We start from the raw sequence: 23349 nt of genomic DNA on the forward strand, positions 1-23349 counted from the left end.
AGTGGCCAGTAGCCCTCATGATTACCATTAGCCAGTTCACAAATTGTATTTGTGAACTGCAAGATGTGCAGCACATTGTTCTGCCGGTGAGAAAACTGTACTATGCACAGGACTGATGAAGTCCGTACAGCAGTGCTGCTCTCTCTCCCAAGAAAATCCTGTTTGAAGAGGAAGGTGTGGTCAGGGTTAGTGTAAAGACAGTGTGCACACTCCAATTTCAACACCACCTTCCTGTTGGCTCCATTCAGCAGAGTAGTGCCCTACATACATTTACCAGGGTGCTAGTCGTGAGGGGGTAGGGATCAGGGCCGCCGAGAGACTGAGCCGGGCCCGGGGCAAGACTGCACCCCCGCCCCAGGATCGCCGCCGCCTCGCCCTCCACCCCTCAATCGCTACTTCTGTCGCCTCCCTATCCTGCTCCAAGGCCGCCGGTGCTGCAGTTCCCAGTCTCCACCTACCTACCCTCTTGCTCCCTTCTGCCTGCCATCCGACCCCCTTCATTTAAATTAAAAAAAAAAAATCTCTAAAGCAGCAGAGGCAGCGCCTTCTGTGCGAAAGCGGCAGATCGCCTCGGGCGAGCCTTCCCTCACTGTGTCCTGCCCTCGCGGAAATAGGAAGTTACATCAGAGGAGGGCGGGACACAGTGAGGGAAGGCCCGCCCGAGGCGATCTGCCGCTTTTGCACAGAAGGCACTTCACCTGCCGCTTTAAAGATTTTTTTTTTTTTAAATGAAGGTCAGACGACAGACAGAAGGGAGCTGAGGGTAGGCAAGTGGAGACGGAATTGCGGTGCCAGCGGCCTGGGAGCAGGAGAGGGCGAGAGACTCTGGTGCCGGGCCCTTCTTGGTGGCACGGGCCTGGGGAATTTTGCCCCCCCCTACCCCCCTCCTCTCAGTGGCCCTGGGAGGGATTAGGTTTGTTATGCAAAATAAGGTTCTTTTACAATTCTCACGGGGTGGTAGAAATGCATTGTTGCAGAGTGTTCAGCTAACCTACACGAGGACAATAACTTTTCAATAATTCATTTGTACTCTTGGGGCCCTGTTTACTAAGCTGTGCTTTAGGCGTGCAAATGTTTTAGCACATGCTAATAGAGACACCGACAGGAATATAATGGGTGTCTCTATCGTTAGCGTGTGCTAAAAAGTCAGTGCGCCTACAACGTGGCTTAGTAAACAGGGCCCTTGGTGTTTTTTTCTGGTGCCTTGTGATCCCCTAACACCCAGTCTGGAGCAAAAAAAAAACACCTAATGATCTGTTCTAGTTTTTAAAATGCAAAGCCTGAGCATCTGAATAGCGTAGTTTCTTTTTTTCTATGTAAACTCAACACTAAAGGAATATATTAAGAAGAGAAGTACCATATTGGTTCAGACCAGTGGTCCATCAAGCTTGGTTCCTATCTTCAAAATGTGGAGCAGCCGGGTCGCTTGGAAATATCTGGCAGATCTGAACCGGGGAGACATCCTCTCTGCTGCTCCCACTAAAGTAAAATCAAGCTTACCTGGTTTTAGCTGCTAATGGACCTGGCCTCCACAAATGTGCTCTAACCCAGAACTATTATTACTACACTTGACTACATCCTCCTGCAACAAATTCCACAGCTTAAGTATATATGAATGGATACTTAAGCTGTATGAAATCTGTTACTTGTTAATTTCATGGAGCATTTAGTACTATTTGAAAGAAAAAAAAAGGCTCCCTTGTTAACTTGTTCCATCAACAATTATTAAATCCCACAGCATTTCTCTTCTCCTAGCTAAGCAGCTTTTAACCAGTTTAGGCTTTCTTCAGAGAAGAGCCATCTGTGCTGCTTTTCTTTTTCCTAGTTTTACCATCTTTCTTCCCCCTTCCATCAGAGGTATTATGATATTAATATGAAAGGAGTAGGAAAAAAACTCGTCTTGCTTTTTGGTTGCCGTACCTCAAAAAAGATATAGTGGAATTAGAAGAGCTTCGAAAAAGAGTGAACAAAATGATAAAGGGGATGGAACTCCTTCCGTATGAGGGAAGGCTAAAGAGGTTAGGGCTCTTCAACTTGAAAAAGAGATGGCTGAGGGGGGATAAGTTTGAGGTCTACAAAATACTGAGTGGTACAGAACAGGTAAAAGTGAATCAATTTTTCACTCTTCAAAAAGAGCGCAAAGACCAGGGGACACAATGAAATTACATGAAAATCTTTTTCACTCAAATGGTTAAGATCTGGAACTCGCAGCAGGAGGATGTGGTAACTGCAGTTAGCATATCTGGGTTTAAAAAAGGTTTGCACAAGTTCCTGAAAGAAAAGTCCATAGTCTGTATTGAGATGGACATGGGGGAAGCCACTGCTTTCCCTGGGATTAGTAGCATGGAATGTTGCTGACTAGCTGGGTTCCTGTCAGGTACTTGTGACCTGGATCGGCCACTGTTGGAAGCAGGATACTGGGCTAGATGGATCCATTGGTCTGACCCAGTATGGCTATTCTCATGTTTTGTTCTGGGTTTTTTTTTTTATTGCTGGTCTACTCAGAGATAAGAATTTCAAATCTAATAGTGTCAGGACTCCAAGGTCACACATCCCACAGGTTACTGACAGAAAACTAAGGAGTGGTACCTATCTTTTATTAAGACAAAAATAAATGTAGAGAGAGAAATATATAGAGATAACTATAGAAAGATATAGAGATCTGAAAAAAGGGCTATTATTAGTGCTTTAGGTCTCATCAAATCTTAAAGAGAACATCCTTACTAATTTCTTACCTTTGGATCATCTCCAAATTGTCCAAACTGCACATCATTTAGTAAACTGCGAGCGGTTTTAATAATATCTTTACATTTCTTGGGAGTTTCTTCAACCTTCCCAGCTAGAAATAGACAGCAAGCACCTGTAACCTATGAAGAAAGAGGAAAAAGGTCTGAAACCAACAGTGTGAGGATATTTCACAAAACTAGGCTTCCTTTCCAACTAGGTTCCCTTTTTGGCAGTCAGCCTAAGCCTAAGTAAGGTAGGATAAAAATAGACAAACGTTTTATAAAACTGCTCAGCAAGTGCAAGTCTTTTATAAAATATAGTGCTGGTCAAAGATACCAGTTGATGACCTGAGCGCAAAAAAGTGCTAAAGATCTTAAAAAGAAACCTGCTTCAATAATCTAAGGGCCCCTTTTACAAAGTGGTGGTAAGCCTCACTAAAAAGGAACTACTGCTGGGCTACCAGTCCCACCCCCAGCGCTACAAAATTATATTTATTTTTGTAGTGCCGGTGTGTACCTGGTGGTAATCGGGCAGTGCTGTGTGCTGCCGGGTTAGCACGGGAGCCCTTACCTCCACCTCAGTGGGTGGAGGTAAGGGCTCCTCCTTGAAATGGCCATGCGGCCATTTCCTGCAGAAAAGACCTACCTTTTACCCGACTGTGGTAAAAGGGGTTCTCGGTGTGCGCCAAAAACACGCGCCGATGCCAGCGCAGGCCTTTTGCCGCAGCTTGGTAAAAGGGGCCCTAAGTTTTCAAACAGTGAATATATCTGCAGAAGTAATTACATTTTAAGGGGAAGATGTTGATTTTATAAAATGCAAGGTTATGTCTCCATATATAGCAATGCTTAGATACTCAGCATATTTCATAAATCAAGTACACTCAACATCAGGGAAGAAGGAAGCCTCTTCAGAAAGGCAAAAAAAAAAAAAAGTAGATCTGCTAGCCAGAGAAGTAAACAAATCTCCTCTCAGGTATTACAAGCCCCAGGAGCAGAGACAGCAGAAAACCAGTGAAGTCATGGTTCAAATCCCACTGATACTCCTTGTGACTTCAGGCAAGTAAGCCTCCAGGCACAAACTTAGGCCCCTTTTACTAAACCGCGCTGATTTCCAGTGCAGCAAGTGCGACACATTTGTCACATTTGCCATGCTGGAATCGCTAGTGCGGTTTTGTAAAGGGGATCTCAGATAATTCCCTGTCCCTGGAGGGCTTACAATCTACCACACATAAGTAACTTGCCTTGAACTACCACTTGAAAAGGGATGATTTAAATGCACAAAAAAAAAAGCAAGTTAGCCAAGAGTTAAGCATAAATGAGCAGTGTAAATGACAGCAGGTAAAAGTGGAAAGGTATACATGTATTACCATTATAAAGCACGGTTTACCCATCTCTCTCTCCTTGGAAGATCACCCAGAGAATGCCTCTGTTCCATATGCAATCTCCTCATTTTGCAGAGTACACATCTAAATTATAAAATGATCAGCTATGCATATTTTGTCCGTTTGCATGCGTACCTTGCCTCTTTACAAATCTAGCTGATGCTTACGGTTTATAAAACTATCCCCACTATGCAGAATTTTTGAAACTTAAAATAGGTTCTTCATTCTTCATAATAAGAGGCCTATGATATAAAATAAGAAAAATCGTAAACATATACATGTAAAAGAACATTCTTAATAGCAAGTGCTGTATTTTTAAATAGTGCTGGTTCAGGACAGCTTGTGCTGTTTGATTATAAATCATACTCCAAAACAGCACTGGCCTTGGCTCACCCGGTACTATTTTGAAATACAGCATCACTCTTGCCAAGTGAAGACCTCAGCTATGTGGGTAAGAGGCAGGGTAGGGAAAAGATGATCCACAGGGTGGGCAGGAGGAAACCCTGGACTATCTTTTGTCCCGTCCCCCCCAAAAAAAAACAAAAAAAAAACTATTTAAGTACATAAGTAGCGCCATACTGGGAAAGACCAAAGGTCCATCTAGCCCAGCATCCTGTCACCGACAGTGGCCAATCCAGGTCAAGGGCACCTGGCACGCTCCCCAAACGTAAAAACATTCCAGACAAGTTATACCTAAAAATGCGGAATTTTTCCAAGTCCATTTAATAGCGGTCTATGGACTTGTCCTTTAGGAATCTATCTAACCCCTTTTTAAACTCCGTCAAGCTAACCGCCCGTACCACGTTCTCCGGCAACGAATTCCAGAGTCTAATTACACGTTGGGTGAAGAAAAATTTTCTCCGATTCGTTTTAAATTTACCACACTGTAGCTTCAACTCATGCCCTCTAGTCCTAGTATTTTTGGATAGCGTGAACAGTCGCTTCACATCCACCCGATCCATTCCACTCATTATTTTATACACTTCTATCATATCTCCCCTCAGCCGTCTCTTCTCCAAGCTGAAAAGCCCTAGCCTTCTCAGTCTCTCTTCATAGGAAAGTCGTCCCATCCCCACTATCATTTTCGTCGCCCTTCGCTGTACCTTTTCCAATTCTACTATATCTTTTTTGAGATACGGAGACCAGTACTGAACACAATACTCCAGGTGCGGTCGCACCATGGAGCGATACAACGGCATTATAACATCCGCACACCTGGACTCCATACCCTTCCTAATAACACCCAACATTCTATTCGCTTTCCTAGCCGCAGCAGCACACTGAGCAGAAGGTTTCAGCGTATCATCGACGACGAATAAAAAGAAAAATAATGAAATTAAATGTCTGTTCATATCCTTATAGAGGATGGCAGCAAAGATCTTGTTTGAGAACCCACACAAAGTTTCAATAGTATAAGGATCTCAACAAGATGTCTCACTTTCCAAGAGAATTAAATCTTTTTTCGGTGTGGGGCAAAGGAGGGGGTAGGGGGTATATAGGTTCCTCTTGCTCCTTTTTGCATCCAGTTCAAAACTAGGGCTGGGGTCCAGCACAGTCAACCTTCCTTTGCTGCCTTCCCCTATCACTTGCCAATTCATCTAATCTAGTCACTGCAGAGGAACTCTTCAGCTAGAGGCCATGCAGTAGGACTCCTTCCAGAACCCAGCAATCACAGGCCTTAAAATCCAATGCATGACATCCTCTCCAGCAAACTCCAGCCAGCCCAAAGGAACAGCATAGGCCCTCTACATGGTAACGTACAACACTGCCACAAAGCCTATTTATTTGTTGAGAACCTATTTCAAAATTGCCCTCTTCATGATTTTCTATCAGTTATTAGTATACTGCCAAGGAATACCTTCCTTATGTTGCGTACCAATCTCCACAGAACAAGCAATGAGGGATACAGAAAGGACTCTCGAAGCCGAAAGAAAAAGCTAGAGAAGTACTGAAAGTCCAACTACTACTACTACTTAACATTTCTAGAGCGCTACTAGGGTTACGCAGCGCTGTACAAATTAACAAATAAGGGCAGTCCCTGCTCAGAAGAGCTTACAATCTAAAGGACGAAATGTCAAGTTGGGGTAGTTAAGATTACATGTACTGCACAAAGCAAAGTTCAAAGATACTCTGTAAGGCTGGCCATTAATTCTCTCACTCCAGAGCTCATGCTATGTCTAGGAAGGAGAGAAACACGTATGTTTACACGTGTTCATAAGAGCTCCGGCTTGAATCTCTTCTTCCTGTGAGGTACTGACAGCAGAGCCCATGTACTGGTCTGAACATTAGACAGTGGTGACCTTTCCGCAACACACCAGATCAGGTTTTAACTGTACCTTAGGATGTCACAGTACATTCATTTAGGAAACATAATGAGCTCCTAAGTGACCTTTATTTTCAATCATATTTGAAATTATTCCAAAATGACAATGTCAGTGCAGTTTCTTACAGTTATTTATTTAAAAATTTATATCCTGCTTTACCCTAAGACTAACTTGCAGATCGCAGCGGTGCATAAAAAGAAATAATGTCAATGTTGACTAGAAAAAAAATATCATAATTATGATACTCACATATCTTGGAAACTGTTTGAAAGAATGAAACATGTAAAAGCGATGAAAATAAATTATTCCTGTTGCCAAGGTATCATAGTGTCTGTTAGACCAGTTAAGGAAATCAGCAATGATTATATCTAACCAAAAGGAAGTAGCAAAAATTCTAGATAGTTAAATCAGATTTTTATCTAAAGACATAATAAAACGACAGCAGAAAGACCAAAATAATCTAGCTAGCCTGAGGCGATCAGGATTGTAACTGCTGCCCCATGCAATTACCTGTGTGTACTTCCCCGTCCCTACACCTTCGTTTAGGGTTTAAAAGACATAAGTGGTCTGATATTCAGCCAGTGGTGATCAGCCTTTTGCTGATCGTCACTGGAATTATCCTGGAAATTCAACAGTGGGCCATGTCCTGGCTCTGGCTTTGAATTTACAGGTATAAGGAGCTGGCGAAAACATAACCGGTTAAGTGCAATATTCAGCACAACAGGCTATGGCGAACCACATAAAAACAGGACTGTCCTATTTATACGATTACCTTGGCCTGCCAAGTGCTGATTCCACTCCCAGAATGCCCCCAAAATAGCAGATTTCACATTGGGTGTTAACCAGACATTTTTGTTTAAATGTTTTTAAACATTGGGCCCAAGGTTAGTATATTACATTCTAACAGACAGTATAGATTAAAATGGTGAAATTAGGCCTTACCTGCTAATTTTCTTTCCTCTAGACCCGCCAGACCAGTCAAGATGCTTGGGTTATGCACGCCTACCAGCAGAGGGAGACTGAGAACACTAAACTTTGTACACTGTATATATGTCCTGTGCCTTACCATACCCATCCAGTATACCACTAGCCAAGAAGAAAAACTAAAACACACAAACTGGAAAATGAAACCAGAAAAAAAAAACCCTGTACCTGAAACCCCATCACAACCAGAAATGTGCTTAAACAGACCGAATGCCAACAACGCCCCGTACTGCACCAGTCTAGAGTCAGGGAAAGACACCTGACATTACCCAGACCAGAATTGCATAGAAACATACTAATTGACAGCCACAGCAGAACACAGGCTCAAAGAAAACATCTGACATAAGACGGGCGGGCTCTTGACCGGTCTGGAGGGTCTAGAGGAAAGAAAATTAGCCGGTAAGGCCTAATTTCATCTTCCTCAACAACCCTCTAGACCAGTCAAGACGCTTGGGAAGTACCAAAGCAGTAGAAGATTAAGGGCGGGACCCCCGAAAACCAGAGGTCAACACAGCTGCTCCAAATCCAGCTTCCTCCCTTGCCTGGACGTCAATCCTATAATATCGCACAAAGGAATACATAGAAGACCAAGCCACTGCCTTACAAACATCCCGCAGAAGAATGAAACTACTCTCGACCCAGGAAGAAGCTACCCCCCGGGTAGAATGTGTCTTAAGCACCGATGGCACCACATGGCCCTTCAGCAAATAGGCCGAACCAATAGCTTTCTTTAACCACCGAGCTAATGTCGCCTTGGAGGAAAGGCTCCCTGCAGTACAAAGCCTGTAGCTCCGAAATCCTCCGGGCTGAAGAAATGGCCACCAAAAAGACTGCCTTCAGGGTAAGATCCTTACAGGTGCTCGACTCCAAGGTTTCGAAAGGAGGGCCCACCAACGCCTCCAAAATGAGATTCAAATCCCACAAGGAACCAACGGACGTTGTGGTGGACGGATCAACTTCACTTCCTTCAAGAAAACGCACCACATCTGGGGAGGCAGCTAAGGACATCCCCTGAACCTTACCCCGGAAACAGGATAAAGCTGCAACCTGTACCTTTAGGGCAGACAGTGCAAGGCCCCTTTCCAGACCATCCTGCAAAATCTCTAACACCTCCGCTATCAATGAGCACAAAGGGAAATAATCCCACTCCTGGCACCAATTCTCAAAAAGTCACCACATGTGCACATAAGCCAATGAAGTAGACCTCTTACGGGCACGCAACATAGTATCAATTACCCTCGGAGAAAAACCTCTCTTCCTCAATTTGTGCCTCTCAAGAGCTATGCCATAAGCGAGAACGGAGAGGGATCGGGCATCTCAATCGGCTCCTGCACCAACCTCACTGTGACTCCCAATGGAAGTGGCTCCTTGACAGCCAAGCGCACTAGATCTCCATACCAAGGACGACACGGCCAGATCCGCTGAACTACTCAACCCACCAATGGCCACGGAGGGAACAAGTACAGCAACTCATGTGGAGGCCACGGAAGAACCAACGCCTCGATCCCCTCAGACCGAGGATCCCGTCGCCGACTGAAAAAACAAGGAACCTTGACATTGTCGTCTGACGCCATGAGGTCCATTACTGGCAGACCACACTCCAACACTATGCGGTCGAAGACTGATGAAGAGACCACTCTCCGGGATCCAACGTGTGCCAACTCAGAAAATCTGCGCTCACGTTGTCCACACCTGCCATGTGACCCGCCAAGAGATCTTGAAGATGAACTTCTGCCCAGCTCAGTAACTCCACCACCTCTTCGGCCAGCGCTCGGCTCCTTGGTCCCCCTTTCCGATTTACATAGGCTACGGCCGTTGCGTTGTCAGAAAGAACCCTGACGGCCCTGCCTTGGAGAAGGGACTGAAAAAACTGGAGAGCCAACTGAATCGCCCGCATCTCCAAGCGGTTGATGGACCATTGAGTTTCCGCCAATGACCACCGCCCCTGGGCCACCTGCCCAAGGCAATGGGCTCCCCAGCCCCCCCACACTCGAATCCGTGATGAGAAGTACCCAGTCTGGAGGGTCCAGCGGCATGCCCCTCACCAGATTCGGCGTGTGAAGCCACCAGCGCAGACTGCAGCGAGGAGCCTCTAACAGAAGAAGCCTCTCCTCCAACTCCTGAATCTGAGGAGACCAGCGATGTAGCAGAGCCAACTGCAACTGACACATATGGGCCCTGGCCCATGGGACCACCTCTATCACTGCCGCCATCATACCCAGAACCTGGAGATAAGAACGGGCCGTGGGAGCCTTCTCCGCACAGAGCTGACAAATCTGTCCCTGCAGCCTGGAAACTTGAGCGGGTGTCAGGAACACCCGACCTTTCTCCATGTCGAAATGCACCCCCAGATACTCCAGGGACTGAGACAGTACCAGCTGACTCTTGACCAGATTCACCACCCAGCCTAGCGAATGTAACAAGGACACCACCCGTGCGGTTGTCTCTTCACTTTCCGATCTTAATTTGGCTCGAATCAACCAATCGTCGAGGTACAAATGAACCACGATGCCCTGTTTCCGCAGAGCTGCTGCAACAACCACCATTACCTTGGAAAAAGTGTGAGACACCGTCACAAGACCGAAGGGAAGCGCACAAAACTGAAAATGCTTCCCTAAGACAGCAAACCGAAGAAAACGCTGATGCTCCGCCGAGATGGGAATGTGAAGATAGGCCTCTGACAGGTTGAGGAAGGTGAGGAACTCTCCTTCCTGAACCGCCACAATGACCGAGCGCAAAGTTTCCATCCGAAGAGAGGGTATCTTGATGGGTCGAAAGGACCCCTCCTTCTTGGGAACCATGAAACAAATAAAGTAGCAACCCGTCCCCCTTTTACTTGGAGGGAATGGCACCACTTCAAAGAGTCCCTATCCTCCTGAGGGACAGGTTAAAGCTTAGCCATGGACCTAGCCACCTTGCAAGGCGAATCTGGAGAAGCACACTCCTGTGCCACTATTTCCCTCAGGTCTTTATTCATCGGAAAAGAGCGCGGAAAACGCCAAATTCCCTTAACCAAGGGGTCCACCTGCTTCGGATCCCCTACAGGAATGTCCACCGGCTCAAATTTAAGGGTAAAGGACACCTGATCAATGAGCTTGGATAATTCCTCCCTATGAAAAATCCGAACCACTGAGGGGTCCTCCCCTGGCACGGATCCCTCTTTGTCCAGAACAGAAAAAGAAACCTCCTCCTCCCCAAGCTCACTGAGGTCCCCCTCAGAGCCCGGAGAGAAAAAATCTCAAGATCCTCAGCCCACTCCAGGCGAGATCTTTTCGCTATCCCCGCCCCCTCACCGGGGAGCTCCATGAGGGAAGGACTTGCCTTCCAGGCCTGAAACATGGACCATATAAAATCTGGAGGGAATCCCATCCCCCCTGCGCTATCTAGCGCTGAAGGCTGTCCCAGGACAGAAACCCCCTGTGCTGACTGAGGCGGCTCCGCAGCACGTGAAGAATCTAAAATGGTGGCGGTTCCCGACAAAAATGGGACCATCGCTAACAAGCCCACCTGAGCTGCCGACTCAGCCCCAACAGAACTGGCGGCAGGAACCTCCGCCGCTAACAACGGGGACGCAAAGGAAGGTGGCTTAGGCTCCCCACAAAGGAGGCACTGACAACCCAGCGCTTCCAACCCCTGACAAGAGCAAAAACAGCAGCGGAGCAGCTTCCCAGATATAACCGCGGTAAGGGAGAACATAGCCTAAGCCTAAACACACACTCACGACTCACCACAAGCCTAAGCTCTCCCGAACAGCCAAAAAGACGCCTGTTTAAAAACCGGAGCGGCAGACTCTCTCAACTTTTTTTTTGTTTTAAATCAACTTTATTTGAGCCCCGCTGTTGTTGGCTGTAAAGCACTCAAGGCTGCCGCCCTACCACGGCAGCAGAGGCACAAGGCTGCCCAAGAGGGAGCGCCAGCTAGGGGGAGGGACCCGGCCACGGGGTAAAAATGGGGCCCCACTGGACCCACCACCCCAAGCACACCGAGGAGATCAAGCACAGGTTGGTTTGTTTTACCAAATCATAGAAGCTAGAAAAGAAAAAAGACAAACTAGACCCTAAGATACCCCTAGGGCCTACCAGACTGGACAGGCTGCACATCTACCTTCTGCTGGAGACTGAGAAATACTGGATGGATATGGTAAGGCACAGGTCATATATACAGTGTACAAAGTTTAGTGTTCTCAGTCTCCCTCTGCTGGTAGGCGTGCATAACCCAAGCATCTTGACCGGTCTAGAGGGTTGCTGAGGAAATGTACTTTTTTGTACTTAAACAGAAAGTACCTTCAGTAAACACATTAGTTAAAAAAGTGAGAAGAAAGCACCACTTACACGGGTGCTGCACGAAGCAAAGCCCAGATACCCCTGGTCAGCATTGCAAGGAATGGCTAAGGGGGCAACAAGTAGGTAGATCCTACAAATGTTTCAAAATGTTCAAGTTTAAATAAAATTAGCTCAATGTTTTTAAGCTAATTAAAAATTCTGTAATATGAACAAATACATTAAGAGGTCAAATCGGCTTCAACAACTTAAAAAAATATTGAGTTGCTTTTAGAAACTCAAAAGCATCTTATGTTCTACATTCTACTGATGACATATAGTACACAGATGAAGGATACAGCCCCAATCGAGTTCCCACATCAAATATGAACCTGGCACCTTCTCGTCGGTATCTTGCTTCAGTAGCTGGATCAAGCCCCTCTAACTGTGATGGTGTGTGTGCCAAGTCCTTCTTATCCCAGTACCAGCATGGCTTTGTGAGGTCCAGGTTTCCTGAAGTCACAGAAGGGCTAGAATTTTCTTTGTTTTCCTTCATTTATTTTAGTAGAAGGATTTTGTCTTGACAAATTCTAAAATCTATGCAGAACACCTGAAAACAGTAAGGTTTGTGTCATCACAACATCAGGGAAACATTTTTATTCCTTTTCTAGAAAATTTTAGAACCATTTATATACAGTGATTTATAAAAGAACATATTTAGGTAAGGCATTATTTTGGATGGGATCAGAATAAAACACATGCTGACTAAGTTTCTGGAATCCAACAGATTACAGGACCCAAAGCAGAATGGTTTCACTAGAGGCAGGTCTTGTTAGACCTGTCTTTGACTGGGAGACCAAGGAAGAGCACTAGATGTGGTGTATTTAGATTTTAGCAAGGCTTTTGAAACCATTACACACAGACAACTCAAATAAACCGAGTGCCCTCACAATGGGCTCTAAAGTAACCGACTGGGTTAGGAACTGGTTGAGTGGAAGGCAACAGAGGGTAGTGGTAAATGGAGCTCATTCTGAGGAAAAGGATGTTACCAGTAGTGTGCCCCAAGGTTCAATTCTCGGGCGGGTTTCTTTTAACATTTTTGAAAGCGATATTGCTGAAGGGCTGTTTGGTAAGGTTTGCCTTTTTGTGGACGATACCAAAATCTGCAATAGGGAAGACACCCCTGATGTTATGGATAACATGAGAAAGGACTCAGTGAAGCTAGAGGAATGATCTAGAACTAGCAGCTTAGATCTAATGCTAAAAAAATGCAGGGTCACACATTTGGGCTGCAAAATTCCGAAGGAATGGTACAGTTTAGGGGGCAAAGAACTTTTGAGCATGAAAAAGGAACAGAACTTGAGTGTGATTGTATGCGATGATTTTAAGGTGGCCAAACAGGTAGAAAAGGTGAAAGCGAATGCTAAAAGGATGCTTGGTATACAGGGAAAAGAATGGCCAGCAGGAAAAAGGAGGCGATGATGCCTCTGTATAAGACTCTGGTGAGATCTCATTTAGAATACTGTGTACAATTCTGAAGACCGCACCATCAAAAAGATATAAACAGGATGGAGTCGGTCCAGAGGGCAGCTACTAAAATGGTCAGTTGTCTTTGTCATAAAGCATATGGGGATAGACTTAAAATATCTCAATATGTATACTTTCAAAGAAAAGCAGGAGAGAGAAGATATGAAGAGAGACATTTAAGTACCTATATGACATAAATGCACAGGAGACGAGTCTCTTTATTATTATTAATTTATTTACTGCATTTGTATCCCACATTTTCCCACCTCTTTGCAGGCTCAATGTGGCTTACAGTACATCATGGATAGTGGAAATAGGAAGAAAATAGACATTAGGTATTACAGAAGGATTTTGGGTTGCATGGTAATGGAATACATGATAGTAATATAACAGAAGGCATTATTAAACATTTCTGGATATATGTAGGGAGTTTCACATGTGTTGATCTTTGTGGTATACCTTGTCAAAGAGATGGGTCTTCAGTAGTTTGCGGAAGTTGGTCAGTTCATAGATCGCTCTTAGGTTGCGTGGCAACAAGTTCCAGAACTGCATGCTCATATAGGTAAAGGTTGATGCATGCATTGATTTGTATTACAGTAGACAATTGACAGGAAGCTCTGGAATGAGGGGAGCAGAGGATGAAGATGAAAGGAGACAGACTCAGGAGTAGCCTGAAGAAAGGGTGGTGAATTCAGGGAAAGGCCTCCTGGTGGAGAAGACAAAAACTGTAACTGAATTCAAGAAAACCGGACAAGTACATAGGATCTCTTGGGGAGAAGAGATAGAAGATAGCATGGATGGGAAGACTGGATAGGCCATACAGTCCTTATCTGCCTTCATTTTTCTCCGTTTCTATTTTCAAACCTTTGTATGCTATCTTTTGACCAAAATCCATCTACACAAAAAAGTAAAAATATCCATAAGTACTTTGAACTACTGATATGTTTAAAGTCCAAAGTATACACACTGTCTTTGAAAAGCAGCACAACATTCTGGGGTATAAAGTACCAGATTTTGTCCCAATGCTGATAGTTTTATGTTTAAATCATGTTTATTGCAACACACATAACAGGTATACAATGCCAATCTTCTCATTTTCAATACACCATAACTTGTTTACAAACACAACAGCCCCACTACCCTTCCCAGCCCTTCTACACCCCTGCCACCCCCCTTCCGGAAACTATCTTCTGTAAAGCAAATTTGCTAGCTCACACCATGTGTAATGTACATTAGTTCAGAATTCTACTTCTCGCCACTGGCTGTAATGTGTCCCAGAAACGTTCCCAAGTCCGTTGCAAGCATCTGCCCTCCTTGGAGGACAGGTCTTTAATAGCACATCTTTCCAACTTCAAAAGCTCTATCTTGTGTGTCCTCCACAGTCCCAAAGAAGGCGTCACCGGCTCTCTCCAGCATAAAAGTATGGATTTTTTCCCAATTAGCATAGCCCTTTGTAGAAAACGTTTAAATCCAGGTAAAGTGGGTTTTGCATACTTGTACATATCAAATAGCAACAGAGGATGACTTGACACTTTGCGGCACCAGTAAGCTTGAATCCGCAGACAGGACCAAAACATGTGTCCAAGGGTGGCTGACGCCTGGTTGCATTTGGGACAGGCTCCAGAGGCTCCAAACCCGGCCCGGTGCGCCCTAGCTGGGGACATATACATTCGGAGCGCAAACTTATATTGTAACTCCCAGCACCTGGCGAAAGGGGAGCTCTGCTCCGTAACAGGTCCGCAGACCCTTCAGTCATTAATTACTCTGTCCACACGCTCGCTCTGCTCAAAAAGTCCAGGTCTTCTGTAGAATTCCGTAGATATCTATGATGAAATCGTAATGGAACCACATTCTGTGACCCCAATGTAAGAGCTGTGTTTAGTGTGTCCTGCACATTCTCACAAAGGTTAATCCATCCCAACGAGGCGGCATAATGCTGCACTTGAAGATAAGCAAAATAATCTGACGATAACAGTGCAAATTCTTTTTGAATATCCGAGAAGGGCCGGGTCTTTCCTTCCTCATTTACCAGCTGGTATAAGTAATGAATTCCCTTCCTGCGCCAGCGCGCAAAAGCCAGTGACGATGTTCCTTCTGGGAAGTCCAAGTTACGATACAATGACAAGAAAGGTGTCACTGCCGCAGTGAAGCCGTGCCTACGACACAACCATCTCCGGCCTGCCCTGGCAGAAAGTACAAGTGGATTTTTGCGAATCCCAGTTTCAGGCTTTGTTCTTCACGAATGCAACAACCGGCTGAGATGCGTCTTAGGGGAAACGGAAGACTCCACATGTGTCGCAGAAAAACACTGTTGCCCTGTCAACCAATCCCGCATATGCCTCATAGCACAAGACATTGTTAAATATCTAATGTTCAGTAGACCCATTCCCCCTAGGCTTTTGTAATATATTTATTGGAAGTCTGGGACACCTGCCCAGAGAAACGTTTGAATTAATCTATGCAGAGACTGTTTCTCTTTCTGTCTCAAAAATAATGGCAGCATCTGAAACAGATATAACCACCGGGGGGGCCACGATCATGTTAAACAGCCCGATGCGTCCCGATACGGAAAGCGGGCAGGCGCCCCAGAGTTGTAGGGTGCGTCTGGTCTCAGCCAATAAGGGAATCACATTCTTCTCACACATCAGAGACAGGTCGGACGGGACAATCACTCCTAGGTACTTTAGTTGACCGTCTGCCCATTGCAAGAGGAACTGCCCTCTCTAATTCTGTCTCACATCTGCCTCCAATGGTAAAGCTAGCGATTTGGACAGATTCAAGTGAAAGCCCGAAATCTCGCCGTACCTAGCAATGATATAGTGGAGCCTCTCCAAAGAGGTCTGCGGTGCCTCTAAGAGTAGTAATAGGTCATCTGCATATGCAAGCACTTTGAGCAAATGCCCATTTAGGAGCACCCCCCAAATGTCATCATTTGCCCGAATCTCGCACAATAAAGGCTCTAAGACAAGTAGAAACAACAATGATGACAGCAGGCAACCTTGACGAGTTCCACATGCAATCATAAACTCTGCCGACCTGACTCCATTCACCATCACGCTGGCCCGCGACTCTGAGCATAGGGCCATAATTGCCTGCAAAAACCAGCCTCGTAATCCTATCCAGCACACAGTTCCAAACAGAAATAACCAAAGCACCCAGTCAAAAGCCCGGTCTGCATCTAAACTGACCACCATCCCTCGCGGCTTTCCTCCCAGATCCTGCATCATGGCCAGAATTAGCTTACGCACATTCAGTACTGACTGGCACCCTCGGACAAAGCCTACCTGGTCTTCTTTCACCATAAGTGGTATCAAAGGAGCCAGCCTATCTGCCAATACACGGGACAGTATTTTTATGTCCACATTTATCAGGGAAATTGGTCTATAAGAGCCTGGTTGGAGCGGGTCTCTCCCCTTCTTATGTATTAAGCTGATTAAGGCTGTGTTAGCATGAGGGGGAAAAACTCCAGCTTCAATAACAGTGTTATAAAAATCTAACAACGGGCCAAGGAGCTGGGTCCGCAGAAGCCTAAAGAACTCTCCAGTATACCCGTCCGGTCCCAGCACCGAATGCAGTCTCAGAGCATTGATAGCCTTCTGAAGCTCCTTTGTCATAAGCAGCTTATTGATAGAGTCTATCGCCTCTGCAGAAAGTTTCTGCATGCCCGACTTTTGCAAATATTCCTGGACGGAAGCCTGGGCGTCCTCCTCCCCCTCGCGTATAAAGTGGCAAAATGATGACTGAATGTGTCCGCAATCTCTCCCAGGTTGGAGGTAACCGCTCCCGCACGCATACGGACTATCGAAATAAAGTGGGTCTTTCGTGTTCCTTTCACTAAGCATGCCAGCAGCCCTCCTGCCTTGTCTCCAAATTTGTAGAGCCTGTACTTTCTATAAATGGATTTGTAGTTCTGATTTTCCTAGTGTGGATTTGTAGTTCTGATTTTCCTAGTGAATTTCCCAAGAAAAAAAATAAATAAATAAACTTATAAGAGGAGGGGGAGGAGAGTGACCTACTAACTTATGGTTAGGTCTTTTGGGGGAGAGAGGGAATTAATTTGCCAGTATCTTCAGTGTTCCTGGAAAAACCTTGCGGGATGTGACCAAATGACTATGTAGGTCTTTGACCATCTAGAAGAAAAGCACAGATACCTTTTTTAGCAGTTTTTAGTGTTGGTTTATCACCTGACCCACAAGGCATTTTGTCTTCAGATAATAATAGACCCTGACGCAGGCCTCACGGCCGAAACATGTCACGTGTCGGGTCAATTGTGCTATTGTGAATAAAGACCTTGTTCAGGAAGACACTCATTGTGAGAGGACTTTTATTGGATCCACTGTTTGTTTTACCCTTTCTATAAATAAGACATTGAACCGTTCGTTCATGCAATAGGCTATTCAGCGCTACTCTAGGCGCCATTAAAGATTCATACAATGTGGGATTGGGGGATCTAACATACCTCTGCTTTGCCACTTTAAGCTTGCGCTCAAGATCTATGAACCCCTGCGCAATGCGGCGATTACGCCTGCTCACAAAAGCTATTATATCCCCCTTCAGGACCGCTTTGGCTGTGGACCAGAAGAGACACGGATCATCTAAGTGACGTTTATTAAAGGTAAGGAACTCCTCCCATTTTGCCTGCAAATATTTAGCAAATTCAGGAGAGGAGAACAGATATGCTGGAGAGCGCCATCCCGAGAACTGCTTGAAATAGGTTGCAGCCTCCAGATCTACCCATATTAGTGTGTGGTCTGAGATCTCCTCCGGCCCAATTACCGCATTCATGAATTGTGCAAACAAAGTCTGCGATATTAGGATGTAGTCTAATCGTGACTGGGTACAGTGTGCCCTAGATGTATGCGTGTAGTCTCGCTCCTCTACATGTAGCAGTCTCCACAGATCTACCAGACCTAGCTTCTGGCGGAAGGACTCTAAAATAGGTGTGCCGAGCGAGGATATCAACTGTGTGGTCCCTGATCTATCTAATTCTGGGTAAAGCACCTGGTTCACATCCCACGCCAAAATAACCAGAATGTCTGCATGTTGTTGACATCTAGCGAAAAGGCGGGAATAAAATCCTTTGTCAGACGTGGTTGGCGCGTATACTGCTACTAATAACATCTCCCTACCTTGCAAATTAATCTTTATTCCAACATAGCTCCCATCCCCATCTTTAAAAAACAGCTTTGCGTGGCATGCTAACGTTTTATGGATCAAAACTGCCACACCTCCTCGTCTACCTGTCGCCTGTGAACAGAACACCCCCCCCCCCCCCCCCCCCTGGCGCTTTAGTTTTGCATGCTCCTCCAAAGAGAGCCTAGTCTCCTGGAGGCAAACAATGCTAGTCCCATGACGTTTTAAAGCCAATAAAATCTTTGCCTGTTTAACTGGCGAAGTTATTCCGCACACATTCCAGGAGACCAGACGCACTCTACGCACCAGGGATTCCAACAGTGGCATCAAAGCAACGTTCCTCTCTCTTCTTTTCCCAGAGCACCCAGCCTCGCCCCAAGGGAAATCGCTCCCACAGCACAGCCCCTCAGATCTGCCCCCCCCCTTACTGTGCTGATAGTTTTAAAACTGTGTCTCTAATAAAATTTGCTCATTAAAAAGGAAAGCAGCATAGCTGATTTTAAGAATAGTAGGAACTTTTTTTTATTTTAAACTAAAGATAAGTCCATTTTATTCCTATGGGAACTGCTGCAAATAACATTAGCTAATCTTTATTATAAAGACCCCATATATGCTTAAATAAAACAATTTTATTTTTCATATAAAATGGATACAAACATGCTTTACTGAAAATTCTTTCAGCTATCCAATGCTATTGAATACTTGTTTAGGGTGGAATGTGACTAATCAGCAATGCTGTGTTTTGGAGATAATGACAGGACTTGGACACAGTGACAGGTGCTGCTAAGAGAGTAAATTACAGCAGATTACTTTTTTGGATGGCGCAGGGGATTATTCTGGAAGATGATGGAATTGGGTAGCACCAAGTTTTTAATGTTTTAAGGCAAATTTATGGTAAAATTACAATTTATTCAAACGCTAAGACCATTTTTGAATGAAGACCTGTTTAGGTACAAGCAGTTATCTGCTCTTGATTACTGTAATGCCCTGTATGGAGCGTTACCTGGAAAATTACTGAGGCTCCTTCAAGTTGTGCAGGACACCGTGACAAGATTTCTGATGAGAAGAGCTAGTGACTTCCAAATGTTCTTAACTACACTGGCTACTGATTGATGAGCACAGCATTTTAAAAATCTCATTATTAACCTTTAAGATTCTGAAATATCAGGTTCCTCCTCTGCTCTACCCCCTTATTCAAGTTTAGATGGCCTTTACGATCCAGTCACAAACTGTTGTTGACATCTCTAAAATTGTTTTTGTTAAAAAATGATGAGGAAGCTGAGCTTTTAGAAAACTGGCTGTGACAGAGTAGAATAATTTACCAGATGAGAGGAGAAATATGATAAGCATTTCTGGTTTCACAAAGGCTTTGAAATTGTATTTATTTCCTAGAGGAAGTGCTGGTTGATGTTTCTACTTTTTAAAAAAATGTATGCGAGTTTTGAATTTCAAATTTGTTATTTGTTTTATATTTGTAAACAAATCTTGAACGGCTTTTGCCAAGAGGTGGGCATAACATTTTTTATTTTTAAATACATACCTAGAGGTGTATTATCAAAGCACTTAGACTTACAAAGTTACATAGAAACCTATGGAATTTCGTAAATCTAAGTGCTTTGAAAATAAGCCCCATAGTTTCTTAGGCTTCTGGGGCTGGAATCATGATTGTTGCAAATGTCCTGGTCTTGATGTGTGTAAGTGGAACCACTGAAGACCCAGTCAACTACAACAACCAAATACATACATACCTGACGTTGCTTTAACCTAACATTACAAAAACTTAATATGGAATTTAACAGAAATTGACACACGATTATGAAATGTGAACATCTATAAGAATGATACTGTTAGACTAATATTTTGATATTAGGACAAAGGATCCATTTTACTAACTATACTTTTTATTGCATATACACTCTTGCTGTACACTGCCTTGAGTGAATTCCTTCAAAAGTGTGATCAGCCCTAATAATAAAAAATAAATACAATGGTATGCGTAAGTCCTGCATCGCCTGTGTAAACTACCACTTTTTGAGATAATTTGTCATTTAAGTCTATAGCTTGAAGAAATATATGCTAGTTATATCATTCTACATTCATATAAAGACCATGTGCATTAATTAAAGTTATCATTTTGCACCATTTGGGTAGACTTGTATGTAACTATTTGTTACATTTGTACCCCACATTTTCCCACCTCTTTGTAGGTTCAATGTGGCTTACATAGTGCCTGAGAGCAGATACATAGTAACATAGTAGATGACGGCAGAAAAAGACCTGCACGGTCCATCCAGTCTGCCCAACAAGATAAACTCACATGTGCTACTTTTTGTGTATACCTTACCTTGATTTGTACCTGTCCTTTTCAGGGCACAGACCGTATAAGTCTGCCCAGCACTATCTCCGCCTCCCAACCACCAGCCCCGCCTCCCACCACCGGCTCTGGCACAGACCGTATAAGTCTGCCCAGCACTATCCCCGCCTCCTGCCACCCAATCTCGGCTAAACTCCTTAGGATCCATTCGTTCTGAACAGATGCATAATGTTACATGATGTTAACGACAAATATGGGATTGTGCCAAACAACGATCAACATCAGCATGTATTATTTTTGACTGGTTAGAAACACCAATAGCCAATCACATTTAGACTTTAGCTTGACACTGGCACTATACATTTTCCTTCATATCGGGCAGGGACAAATTTCATACTGGTTGGCTGCATACCAAAAACCATGAAATCCCAAATGAAAAAAACAAATTCAGAACACAAGTGTTGTCCAATTTACGATTCGTTTTGGGGAAAAAAAAACGGAAGTCCCGATTCGGAGAGTGCCCACCTCCCTCCCACCCGCTGTTACTCAAGCCGCTGCCGCAGCTTCCCTTCCTGCAGTCACCCAAACCGCTGCAGCCCCTAAGAAGCAGCAGCAGCAGCGACAAGAAAACAAACTTACCACAGCAGGGCCCACGGAGGTCTCTCTATAGGCGCGCAGGCAGGTTGCCGGCTTTGCCCCGGAACAGGAACTGACATCAGGGGGCGGGACCGCCCAAGCAAGCTACCAATGCGAGGAGCGAGGAGGTTGGATGAAAACAGGAGGCGTGACGACAAACCTATTCGCTGCTGCATCCACGTTGTTGTTCTCTATTGCTGGCAGTATTTTTATTTACTCTCTCACTTACATTTTCAAACATGCCAGCTTGTGCAGCATACGGATATACGCAGAGGAATACGTTTTTATAGGTAAAGTAGTAAATTGTTTTATAAATCGTAATTAGTCTGTCATTGAGAGGGGCACTGTTATATTCGTGCAGAGTTTTTGGTGTTTTTTTTTCTTCTGGTAAAGGGCCTCTAAAACAGACATCATGTTATGAGAATCAGTTGCTCAACATTCAGAATTTCTATTTATTTACTAAGTTATTTATGACATTTATATCCAGGGGCTTTTTTGAGGGGGTACTGAGTACCTGCACCTTTTCCATTGCTAAAATTGACCCATGGAACCCAAGTTTTAATGAAAGAGCTCAGGCGCTACACACCAATTCTGTCTTGTCATAGATTCTGTGACTGGTTGCAGGTGGCCTGGCTATTATGGGGTGGGTCCCGCAGTGATTACCCCACTCCTGAAGGGTGGCCTAGCATTTGAGTACTGGCACCTTTTTTTACTAGAAAAACAACACTGTTTATATCCCACATTAAACATTAGGTTGAAACCTGTGAGTGTTTAAAATCGTTTTTTCCCTGTACTTAGATCAAAAGAAAAAGATGGCATGTAGGAGCTCGCTCCTTTTGTTTTGTGGATTGCAGTGGTATATTATATGTTTCGTTGCTTATCTATTATGGTTCTTGTAAATGAATGGTTATTCTATTTCGTGAGGTTTCAAGAATTTCTCTCAATATTTGATTTGTATTCTTTATGGAGGAAAAGACTTCAGAAGCTCTGCCCTCTCAGTGCACTATGTGCGTAGAGAAGATGCAGGTTGCTGTGTATCTAATCTCGATTACTTAGTTGTAATTCTGAAATACACTCTTGAGCTCGTCATTAGTCAAAAACCTCCTGGGGGGACTGATGCTGCTTCCTCCCTAATCCAGTGTCTGTCTAACTGATATATTGTTAAGGGAGATCACCATTTATCTTATCTGAGTTGTAGCTATGTTGTCCGGGTACGCTCTAGAGAGAGCTCCTGTTTCGCCTATGCTTCATAAGGAGCTGACCCCTTGTCTACTGGAATCTTCTGTAACAAAGAAATTATACAATGTTTGAGAGTAGATCTAAGGAAACTGCTCTAGGATTACTTCTTACGGTCACTGATATAAGGACCTACCTTATCTCGAGCCTGTCTGATTGTGTCTGCAGGCTTAAACGCTTAATCTCTCTCCCTGTCTTCCTGCTCTGTGATGACTATCGCTTTGGCAGGACAGAAAATCAATAATTTCCTGGCAGCTGCGGCACAGTTCCCTTTTTTACTCATCTGGTCGTTTGTTTATATCTCTCCATTGTATCCATTTTCCATAAGGTCGCCTCGAATGGGTTGTGGGTCCTTAAGTTGTGTTTTTGGGACTTAGGCTCTTCTTTTCCCTTCGTAGTTTTTCGAAAAGTAACCACTCTTCCAACTTGTCTGGTTGTATAGCGACTGCTTCCTGGACTTTCGTTGGGTATGAAGAAGAAACAGCATACAGGCTGGGAGCTGAATGATTCACGGTGTAAAATGACGAGGCGTAACGTAGGTAACTGAATTGTGCAGAATTCTGCAAACTAAGACAACTTATAATCAAGAGGTGGTAATAGAACAAAATAAATTATCATATCATGAGAAGTATGATGTAGTTGGGCACTATATAGTGGTGGAAATAAGTATTTGATCCCTGCAGTTTGGCTTCAGTCCCTGGGAGAAAATGAAATCTCCGTATCAAACCACTTAATAAAATCTGTCAATATATCTCCAAAGAAAAATGACACAAATGTATTAAGTATTAAATATCCTTGGATAAAGTCATATATTCTATGAATTTCTGA

At 44.3% G+C, this 23349-nt stretch overlaps 1 protein-coding gene across 1 annotated transcript in view; it reads right to left on the bottom strand.

Annotated features, from left to right (window-relative positions):
• The window catches only part of CCNK (cyclin K), a 57247-nt gene extending 35876 nt beyond the window's left edge, over positions 1–21371 (bottom strand). The window contains exons 1-4 of the mRNA XM_030214031.1: positions 21289–21371; positions 12035–12285; positions 6682–6763; positions 2736–2867 (exon numbers count right to left, since the gene is read on the bottom strand). Of these exons, the coding sequence (XP_030069891.1) occupies positions 2736–2867; positions 6682–6763; positions 12035–12231 (411 nt within the window). The 5' untranslated portion in view covers positions 12232–12285; positions 21289–21371. The remainder of the gene's footprint in view (positions 1–2735; positions 2868–6681; positions 6764–12034; positions 12286–21288) is intronic.
• Between the last annotated feature and the right edge of the window lie 1978 nt (positions 21372–23349).

This window comes from Microcaecilia unicolor, chromosome 9, assembly GCF_901765095.1.
Source record: "Microcaecilia unicolor chromosome 9, aMicUni1.1, whole genome shotgun sequence".
Lineage (NCBI taxonomy): Eukaryota > Metazoa > Chordata > Amphibia > Gymnophiona > Siphonopidae > Microcaecilia > Microcaecilia unicolor.